This window comes from Hyposmocoma kahamanoa, unplaced genomic scaffold (assembly GCF_003589595.1).
Source record: "Hyposmocoma kahamanoa isolate Upper Pololo Valley unplaced genomic scaffold, ASM358959v1 78, whole genome shotgun sequence".
Lineage (NCBI taxonomy): Eukaryota > Metazoa > Arthropoda > Insecta > Lepidoptera > Cosmopterigidae > Hyposmocoma > Hyposmocoma kahamanoa.
Genome location: NW_020653945.1, coordinates 22,443,877 through 22,455,472, shown reverse-complemented (window position 1 = coordinate 22,455,472; position 11,596 = coordinate 22,443,877). Strand labels below are relative to the sequence as shown.

Here is an 11,596-nt window from a genome sequence, read left to right as displayed (position 1 = left end):
GGGTCCTCTGTCTCTGGGTCCTCTGTCTCTGGGTCTTCTGTCTCTGGGTTAGGTTCTGGTTCTTTAGATTTAGTTTCTGACTCTTTATCAGACGAGTCATGTACTATATTAACTTTTGATGACACATTTACTCTAGTATCGCCACATGAAAAATCGACAATAGTTTGAACGTCTGCTTTTACTGAATTTCCATTTTTAGGTACATTTACAGTTACAACAGGATTAACACAAAGTGAACCGGGACTACGAGATGTTGTTGCGCTACAAGTTGTGTTGTCACTACTCGTAGTTGTAGAATTGACTTTAGGTTGTACTGGCGATTTAAAATCTAATAATATGTTAGTCTTTTTCGGTAAACTATCTATGGGCAATGTAATTTTAACATAATCTGGTTGCTGTAGTTTCTTGAATCGATTGAATCGGGGATTCAGTGGTCGGTGCCGCGGTGGAGGTTTTTGTAAAGGCGGTTTTTTGGCCCATGGTGGGATATTTCTGAGTTGATAAGGTGATCTTGGCGTTATATATCTTGATTCGTATTGTTCATACTGGAATAAAAAATTGTTCAAGTTGTTTTACTTACATTTAATTCAACACATTGTCATGACTTACACAGTTTGTGGAAAGGAAAAAATATAAATTTCAAGTTCCGTATTAAAGACACACCCTTGGTGAAATAAGGCCACATCGGCAAAATAACAACTTTTCAGTAGGGAGATTTAAATATTCTACGAACGAAACAATTGATAACTTTTTTATGCTTTAGAGTCTTTTCCGATAGTAATACGGTTCATTTTGCTTAGGTCGAACGACAGCGACACTGGCTTTATTTCAGAATTTGTTTTTTTATGAACGAAATGAAAGCCTTTTCAAAAATGTATGTCGTACTCGTATACGTGTTCTATTTAGTTCAGTTTAAATAAAAATTGTATATGTAATGAAAACTACACCTATTGAAAACAGCGGTTTTTGTTTTCTTTTTTTGTTAATTTTTAGGAATCGTGTTTTCACAGTAATCAGTAATTTTACTACAAATTTTTTCCAATGTGATTCAACACTTTCACTGTTATGTGGAATCAACCAAAGCCAAATGAGGTTGTATAACTCTTAAATAAAATTTCACATATACGTAATTTGTTTCATATAATTCATATTATTTTTATCACTTTCATGTGATAAAAGCTGTTTCGACGTATGATCACATGTGGTTTCATAATACCAAGGATACGATTGTAAAAGCTTTATGTAGGAGGTAAACTTACTTCGGAAATTAACTGAAAAATAACGGAGTTAAGACAAAAAAGTTTATTGCTCCATTAGACACAGAAAAATATAACCCACATCCTCTCCAATTCTCGTAACTCTATCGACTAATATTGTAAATAGAGTTACAAGTATTGGAGAGAATGTGGGTTATATTTTTCTGTATCTAATGGAGCAATAAACATGTTTGACGTAACTCCACTTATGCCACTCTTCTATGAGGGGTGCGATTTAATGATATAGCGTAAAGGACTTCATATTCGAATTCGTAATTCATCATCATCGTTAACACTGCACGGGTCTCTCAGGCAAGTGTTTTAGAGGCTTTGGTCCGCCACGCTGATGCGATGCGGGTTAGGAACTTCACACGTTTTCAGACGATAATAAACCTTCTTCAATGTGCAGGTTTCATCACGACGTTTCACTTCACCAAGAGGATCATGGTTCATTTCAAATTAAAAACCGCACATGAATTCCGAAAAACTCAGAGATGTGAGCGCGGATTCAAGCCTTACGGCCTCTGTTTCAGAGGCAATAGCCCATTATCCTAGCACGGTTTTTTTTTACAAATTAATGGAATGTAATTACTAACCTGCCAAGAACACAAGTAAAGCACTATAAGACAGGCACGACACCACCCCATTCTTAGTGAAAATAATTTAAAATTTCGGTGAACGATCCTTATATAGCTAATGTTTCTAGAATATTATTCCATATGCCTTAGAGCGTGCTCTTATCACCACACTGCGTAAAAGCACGTATTTTTCAATTGCTTTCGATAGGTTTTAATTTATCCATACAGGTGTCTTTTCTACAAATATTATTATGTTGCAATTGTTTATTCATTTTATCGTCACAGGTCAAGGGTTTTAGGACAACGTATAAGTCATTATTATACTCAATACTTTATTGCATACCAAAATGTTATAAACAAGGTAGTAGGTAACATAAATTACGAATATTATGGACCCTGTAAGGGCACACCAAATGACAAAAAATTTAATAAATTAAACTAATTCTAACCCTATTCTATTTACTAAAGCCTTAAGATTATTAAAAATAAGATAATAAAAAAGCAATATGTACTGCTCATTGTGTATTTTGTAGAGAAAAATTTCTAATAACATAATAATTATTTATGTTAATTATTCTTTTTTTAATAATATAATTTATTAAACGTAATTCGCACCCCTCTTGGAAGAATGGCATAAGTGGAATTACGTCAAACATATTTATTGCTCCATTAAATACTGAAAAACATAACCCACATCCTTTCCAATTGGCACCTCCAATGTGGGCTTATGTTTTTCTGTATCTAATCTCCAATTGAAGAGGACGTGGATTATGTTTTTCAGTATTTAATGGAGTAATAAATATGTTTGACATAATTCCACTTATGCCATTCTTCCACGAGGAGTGCGAATATGTATATTATGTATTAAATATTATTTTATGATCGTTATTAATTTGATTTATTGCTGTCATCCAAGTATTCATGTAGTGTATAATAACTTTTAACCTCTAAAGATGTTTTTAACGTTGCTATAAATTTTGTTTTATTTGTTTCTGTTTTTATTATTTCTGGTAATTTGTTATAAATTTTAATTGACATAACAAACGGACTAGACGAATGCAATGTTAATCGCGAGGTTGGTGGTATTAATCTGTCTTTGTGTCGGAAGGAATATTTAGTCGAAACGTTTTCGCACTTTGTACACGGTAAAGTGAGAATTTTGTACTGTTAGAAGTAGGGTTTACAACTGTCGGTCTGTTTTATATTTATCAGAATTCTTACAAGATTTTTTTGAAGAGTAAACAGGTTTGATGCATCTGTATTGTAAGCTCACAGGATGACACCGCAGCTTAGCCAAGCATAAGCGTACTCGTAGTAAGTATAAGTTGTAGATTGAACAATAAGAACCTTTATATAAGAAATAATTATTCAAAATTACGTTCTGGATGTGTTGAAACTCGAATTTTATAAAATATAATACTAAGTTCACTGAATATTACGATGTTATGTTACGTTTGTATGCAGTACAAACCCTTAACGCCACCAAGCTTCTCATAGAATGTAAAGACCTTGTATAAGATTACGTAGAATTTTAGCAGCAGCAGAGCTCCTTATGAAAGTTCGTCTAGGGAAGTACTTTTTTTATGATACCAAGTCATTTATGGAAGGAACAAGTCATGCGCCTGGTAGTAGGCGACGCGCCTGTCCATAGCAGTTGCAGTGTTCTTCAGAGCTTTAGATCATAAAGATCTGCGGGGTACTGCCACTGCACCGCACACCCTGAGACAAAAGTTGAGTGTGCCTGTAATTTCGCCAGCACCCTCACCCTTGAAAACCGAAACGCAGTAATGCTGCTTACACATTACTGCTTGGCGTCAGAAAAAGGTTGCCTTTTCTTAAGATATTATCCGGCTCGAAGGACCAAAGGAGTGGTGGTGCGATTTTAGTTGCGGGTGCCCAAATTGGCCCTTCGATTTGTGGACTGTATATGAATAAATATGTATGGTTGATTGGAACAAATAAGAGTAGGTAAGTTGGAGCACAATACTTCTTGAAACCAACCGCATAGCCATTCTGTCAGTCAGAGTAATTCTTGATGTTACAAGTTCACCAATACGTACGTTCACTATTGTTCACTATAGGTGACACTTACAGCTCCGACTATGAGGAGATTTGGTAGTCGGCTTAGAGTCGGCGGCACAGCGATGGCAACCGTTACTCGTGCGGAGCGCGACGGGAAGTGAGCGTGCCTATAGCTCCGGTATCCATCTGGAAAATAGGGAGGTACTGTACATGCACTCAGAGTGGCTCACCTAAATCACTAGCCTTACAGAGAACCGGATGAAGTACGTGCAAACGTGCTGATCCGGGATTAGAATCTGAATTAGATGGTCCCTGTGCAAGCTCGTAGTGTTATAGTGCCCTTCCCACATAACCAAGAGGTTAATAGGGAGGGGCACTCTAAACAAAACTTACGTAGGTATAGAGGAGATTTGGTAGTGGAGTCAACGGCTTAGCGGTGGCAACCGTTAGGTGTGCAATGCTCAACGGGAAGTGAGCATGCCGACAGCTCTGGTACCTATCTGGAAAATAGGGAGGGTGGTGTACGTGCATCCTGGGCGGCTCACCACTAGTAAGCCACTAGTCTTCTGAGAAACGAATGAAGTCCATGCAAACGGCTGATCTAGATCTAGGAATCAGAACCTAGCTGAGTAGGTCCTTGTGCGGCCTTGCTTGCACAAGAAGTGGAAAGCTACATATGACAATACAACACTTCCAAAATAAAATACTGAGGACAATTGTGGATGCTCCTTGGTATATATGAAATGAGGATCTGCATCGTGATTTGGATATAGAGCCTGTAAATAAAGTGATAATAAAGAACGCCGACGCTCACGAACATAGATTTCATCATCACGTGAATATAGAGGCTATACAGCTACTCGACAATACAAATATAGTGCGTAGACTACAAAGAACTAAACCCATTGGGTTAGTGTATTTAATTATAGTAAATAAAATAAATATTAGTGCCAATCCTAACTAGACTATGAACACACAAACAAAATGCTTTTCCATGAATTAATATTAAAAGATATTTTATCGATGGACAATTTCTTTATATAAGTTACTATTATTTTAAGAAATTATGTTAAATTAAGATTGCTTATTAGTCTTGTAAAATGGCTAGATTGTAATTAGTTACAAGGTTTTGTTTTGCTTTAAAACAAATAAAAAAATAATAATATAAGTCATGTCTAAAATTCATTCCTAGTAATCAAGTTACCAGTACCGTAAACTGTGTAATGAAACCTTGTAGAAGTGTCGCAATAAGCGAAGGGCCAGTCTGAAATAGAGCCATAGTGTAAAGTTCAAGTTATCCTTGGGCGTTAGGCTAGCAAACAGAATATCCAATTATATTTCAAACAATGGCAAACGAGTAATATTTTCTGCCATTTCTATAGACACTACAGAAAGTAACGACATCCCAACTAAATATGCACTTCTATTCTAGATTAAATATGCATTTCTCTAGTCCATACACCATGTCAATAAAAATATATAACAAGCTTCCGGAGAGTTTTAAGAATGAGAAACAACAAATATTTTTTTAAAAACTTAAAGAAATTACTAATAAAAAATAAAAATGTAAAAGATTTTTTAGAAGATGAAATTCTTGGTACCTGAGTTTTGTTAACTAATTGTAAACATACTTGTTTAAATTTAGTTTTTAGTTACAATAGAAAAAGTACATATTATAAAAATACTAAATTATATAAAACTGTTGATAGATATTTAATTAATTACATATTAAGTAAAAGTAACAATTATGACTAGACCTCTCTTCTACTATTTGCTATGCTCTATTCAGGGTCCATAATTTAATGTACATATATTATGTCACGGTATGCAAATAAATGAGAATAAAGAATAAAGAAAGCTCAAAAAGGTCGGTAAACACTTTCTTTAATATTATTATAGCTTTATTGAATATCACAATGTTTTATTATATTCTATAGCTGTAGTTGGTAAACGTAGGTTCATAGGGCTAAAAATAATTTCATTAGATCGATTAAGTATTTCGTTGATTTTTCTTTAATCGAACACGTAGTATTAAATTTTGTTGTTAAAAATGTGTTGGTCGTTCAACCATTGTATTATAATTATATGTATATGAAAGTTAATGATATAATTAATAACGCACACACTCAACATAACCTCGCACCAGGGCAACCCTGTGTCGCAGGTGTCATGGACGGTGGTGGGTCATACAAATATCTCTAAATAAATCTCTCGGCCCGGGAGTTGAACTCGGGACCTCTGCGTGGCAGTCCAGCATGGTAACCGTTCAGCCACGGAGGCAGTTTCTCTGAAAATTGTTCTGCATTAATGCGATATGTGATTTTTATTTGACAGCTCTTAATCTGACAGATATTTAAGATTTTTTTATTGACAAGCATTTAAATAAAAAGAGCTCATATCGTGGTCAGAAACCTGTAATTAGTGAATAACCACGAAACCTTAAAATCCATAAAGCACTTACGATTTTTTACTTGTGCTACCAACGACCAGTGACTGTCCCAATTGCCGTGTCAAGTCAGCTTACGTACATAACGACAGAATTCAATGATACAAATTATAAACTCAAGCTCTTGTTAGAAACCACACGGTCTACTCGGGAAATAACTTTTCCTTCTCTTTTGCGATCATAACTCTGCTTCTCGAACGCCTCCTGTGATACCGGACTTCGATCTGCGCAACTTCTATTGTCAACATGATTCACTGTTTTATTCTTCATGTCATCAAACGTTTTTACTTCTATTTGTAACGTTCTTTGTTCCTCATCAAACGTATCCTAATTCTAACTAATGTTCTCTTACATATCTACACAACACTCGCTATACCTTTACTTTAACAAGATGTAATAAAGTGTAAAATTGCTATAGTAAAATATATGATCCGTGCAAAGTAGCGAAGGTTCTAAAATATCTCATGCGAAAGATAGTAGCCGTAAGAACACGCGAAAGGTATGTGACATTGAAAGCACAATCTCAGAGGAACGGAATATTTTCCATACACCAAATTGAAAGTAGGTCATTGTTAATTTCATAATACTCAACTATGTCAAGATGATATCTGCAAACTCTAAAGTAAACAGATATGCATTTTAATTTACTTAAGTAGTATTTAAGCTTAACATATGATGTTCAAGTACGAGTATACATTTACGATTTTAATCTTTGAAACTATTGAGGCACCTGAGAAACAAACTAGAGATTGTTATAGGTTAAAAGATATTATTGCTATTGTTTTAGTATGAATAACCAGTCAGAGAATATCAGTGTTACCAGATTGTTAGTTATATTATGCCAAAAAAGATCCTAATTCACCAGCTAAATCATAAGACATGTACTATTTAATATGAGATGGTTTAAACATACCAGTTTTAATACTTTTGTAATATGAGTTTTACCTTCTTTACGTGCTAGTTCCTGACTAAATCTTTAACTTCTAATTCTCCCTCGTTGAAAATACTCAAAAAACTGGCCGTTGCCATGGTTACTATGGTAACATATTCATAAATGCCGGTAACCCCTCTCAAGCCACAACTATGTCGAAGGTTTTGAAACTTTTTTAAAGATTTTCTTTTATGGTCTAAAAACCAGTAAACAATTTTTACAGTAAAAAAATGTTTTGAAACGGCTTAAAGTTCCACCTCACGGAAAACACGCAACAACCTATAGATATTTGCGACGCTAAGTATTCTTAGTGTTCCAAATCTTTACAGGTTTTGGGACATAGTAATGAGCTGACAACTATGATAATTATTTTGGTCTCAAACTAGAGATTTGTTAGTATCAGAGAAAGGAAATCCACTGGCCCTATCCAGAATACCCAGACCAGTATCAATTTGTAAAAGTTATTTTCCCAAATTGACCCTAGGAGGTTCTAGGATCTCATCTAGAGCCACATTATGTACAGTGACAATCGTAGTAGTATCAGGTAAGCTTGTGATTGCATCGGCTCTCCCAATTCTTCTGGAACGTAATGATGAATTGATTTAAGATAAGAATAAGCGAAAGTATTGCACTGTTCATTCATATAATTATTCTTTACGTTACAGGGTATCCCAGAGTTGGATGTTCCGGGCATCGACCCTCTGAGCTTGGGTCAGATCGCGCTGGCTCGAGGTCCACAAGGAGCCAAGCTGACTGCTGTCGTGAACAACGTCACTGTGCAAGGATCTAGCGACTTCATACTACAGGAGTTAAAGTAAGTTTCTGACATTAATTTAGGATTCTCTCGATTGTCATACTAAAACATTCTAAAATCGTTAAGGTGTTAATCGCGTTGGCGTTATAATGTTATCATTATTAAAAGCAGACTATCATTTAGTTTGTTCATTTTCATTTATTGTGATCGGTACTTAATTAGGGTTATCATCCGTCCGGATTTAGCTTAGGGTAACAATTTTCAGAATAAAAGTAAAATCCATCTTGCAATACTGTACACTGTCGTCACTTACTGCGCTGGATATTAACAAGATTATCATTCGCAGCTAACCAAAAAAGAAAACACAAAAGACTCTAATTTCGCCGCACGACTCCACCCCCACATTGGCTATCTCATCCACGCACGTATACCGCACCGACATAACGGTTTTGTGATCTTTTTCTAGATGGGTCAAAATTCGAAATAGTAATATACCTCTAGAAGCATTTTGTAATAATATCATTAAATTTGAAAAAAACTCAATTTACGACAAAAATTGCTTCTCGAGCGCTTGCTCGTCTCTGCTGTCGTGTGTGAGAAAGAAGACATAGCTCGTACTACATATAAATTGTATTAAACATGTTCTAAATGAAGCAATATTTATCTGCCATCAGAGACCTTGACGAGTTCTTCGTCCTGAATAAAAAACCAACGGAAACAAGCTTATTTGTAATAACTACACGTAATATCAGTCAAAGGGATGTGCGTGATTAGACGCGTAAACTACATATTTATTTAACACATATCGTTTAAACTCCTCACATTTCAAGGTCCCGCTGATGCAACATTCGTGTTGTTAATGTTATTTTATGTAACAGTAACTGGTTGTGTATGTGTAGTGTCATGTCTGCTTACAACCAAAATTTACTTGTTTACAGGTGTAATTACTACAGTCTTTGGATAGATGAATTTTGCTGTTTATTGGAAATGAAACATTTCGGATCTGAATCGCGTTTATTTATTTTTTCAAACAAACCAACTTTTCAGGCCCTTTACAGGTTTCTTGGCTACGGCTGAATGATGACGTTATAATCAGCAAACAATTATGTATATTATTAAAACAAACCCTATTTTTCACTATGGTTACAGAACTTAATAATTTAAATACCTTATTTGAGTTCACTCTAATTTATGTTACATATAACCAGTTTGCAATAATTTTATTTAAATTGAAAATATACATTTTAACTAAATTAAATTTATTAATTGAAAGGAACGTTGGTTTGTTTGATAAATATACGTGATTTAGATTGGAAAAATAGTTTCATTTAGCTTTTTGTTTCAACTTTCATTTGTTAATGTAGTTTTTCCTTTAAACATAATGTAATATTCCAAATGTTTAAAATATAGGTAAAAATGAGTACCTTGTGGCACTCTTTACAAAATTCTGAACAAAATTGTTTTAAACATTAACTATTAGTAGAAAAGTGTATTATATTACTAGTATTATATATACAGTGTATTTTCATGTTATAAGCATAACTGCGTTCTGGTTTTGAAGGGTAAAGTTGCTGGTGAAACTATAAGCACATGGGTCTTGTCAAGTTTATGTCTTAGGGTGACGGGCGCAGTGTTCCTTTGACCTTTGTGATTTAAGGCTTTGAGTGGTTTTAAAAAACATACCTAATTACTTTTTTATATTTTCAGGTCTGATCTTGTAAAGAATCGATTCGACTTCAAGATACTGTTGCCTCGACTCGAGTTTAGCGGCAAGTACAAGATGGACATCCAAGTTCTTCTTCTGAGGCTACAGGGACGAGGAAACATCACTGGCACTTTCAGTTAGTATTTTTTACTTTCTTTTTCTTACCTTTGCCTGAAGTAGGAAAGGTATAAAAAATGTGATCTTTAGTGCGTTATATGCCATAGGTCCGTGGTCATTCAGGTATTAACTCTTTCGTAACAGAATTTACCTACAGTCAGCACCCAATATAAATGAACCCAATATAGGATTTGACACTATAGTCAAAAGTAATATTATTTTTTAGTTGAGATTGGCTTACGTTTCTTCCCAGTTGTCATTGACGTTAAAAGTAAGGTTGTGAACCAAGATGACTCTCTCGCCGAAAAGGACGCCTCGTTCACTCTGGCCCTAAAAATAGCTAATAAAGTATTTTTGGATTTTTTAATGCCGGAGGCGTAATATAATCCTTTTTTTCCTAACAAAAAGATAACTGCTCTTTTGAATTTTTTAATTCTCAAGTTTGACCTACATTGTATATTTATATAGACATTCAGGGTCATTTATGATATCAGTCATAAAGTAAATTTTGTTTGTTATATTATACAAGTTTTCCTTCAAGCATCGTTATGTCGTTGCCTCTATTTTGTTATGCACGCGCGTAACATTGTTCAGTGAACTAAAACTCACAATTACCAAGGAATTCATAGTTTTAAATAGTAAAACTATATTCCCATTTAGAATTTCACTCATACAATTCCGTAGAAAAGTACAGCATACACAGACGCGTTACGTGATAAAACGGGATTTTGTACTTATCTAACCGATTGCAACATCCCTCATCAGTATTAGCGCTCGATGTAGAGTATGTGACTGCATAATAATAACTATCTAGCCAACTAATAAACCCTTCTTGCCGTTACAGAGGATTACGCTTGCAACGTAACTATGAGAGGTCACAAGGAGAAGCGCGGCGATGATGAGTTCCTGAAATTCGATCCGTTCAAGGTCAAACTGCGTGTAGGACAATCTTCCATCTACTTGACCAACCTGTTTGACGGTGACCCAGTCCTCGGGCCTGCTACAAATCGAGTCATCAACGAAAACTCCAATGTCTTTCTAGAAGAAATAAGACCGGTCCTAGAACGTAGCCTTGCGGAACTCTTCACGGAAATGGCAAACAAAATAACTTCGAAATTCACTTATAAGGAATTATTCCCGTTGTCTTCAACATAACAAATTTAACACTAATTTGATACGATTTGTGATGTTTTGTTTAGATTATGTCTTAGCATTGGGACGGTTAACATTATTATTAGGCTAAGTAAATTCCACGAATGTGATAATGAATTCTAAAAGATGTGTCATACATCTTTTCAGTGCTAAGACGTTAAAGATCATGAACATTAAGTGTAATTGTACATATACGTAAGTGTAAAAACTAGAATACGTCAGATTGGTACAAGTTTGGTAAATAATGTGACTGGCTGATCGTTTCACTGCGCTATTATGCAGAGGAAATATCACGTCTGGACAATATATTAAGAAAGGATTAAGAAGTCGGTATTTTCTTTTGTTACTGTGTCCGCATTAGACGTTCTTCTAAATACAATAACGCTAGTACATAATTTGTTACTCAATGTGGACACCAAAAGCGTTGTACGTAGTACAAGTATATAATAAATATTTTCAATGGTTAAGGTGGAAATGACGAACTTTTTTGTATATTGTTTTTAAGTAATTCTCGGTCAATTACTTACACATCTTCGTATGTTTTCATAATCAGACATTTTCTGCCCTTTTTGTGTATATTGTATTTACAGAGACGGCTTTAAAGTACTTACTAAAATGTTATTGTAAATTATATT

The 11,596-nt window shown here is 34.7% G+C and overlaps 1 protein-coding gene across 1 annotated transcript in view; it reads left to right on the top strand.

Annotated features, from left to right (window-relative positions):
- Nucleotides 1-11,381, top strand: part of LOC113232818 (protein takeout-like) — a 27,119-nt gene extending 15,738 nt beyond the window's left edge. The window contains exons 3-5 of the mRNA XM_026467643.1: nt 7,899-8,047; nt 9,695-9,828; nt 10,654-11,381. Of these exons, the coding sequence (XP_026323428.1) occupies nt 7,899-8,047; nt 9,695-9,828; nt 10,654-10,964 (594 nt within the window). The 3' untranslated portion in view covers nt 10,965-11,381. The remainder of the gene's footprint in view (nt 1-7,898; nt 8,048-9,694; nt 9,829-10,653) is intronic.
- Nucleotides 11,382-11,596: the final 215 nt, after the last annotated feature.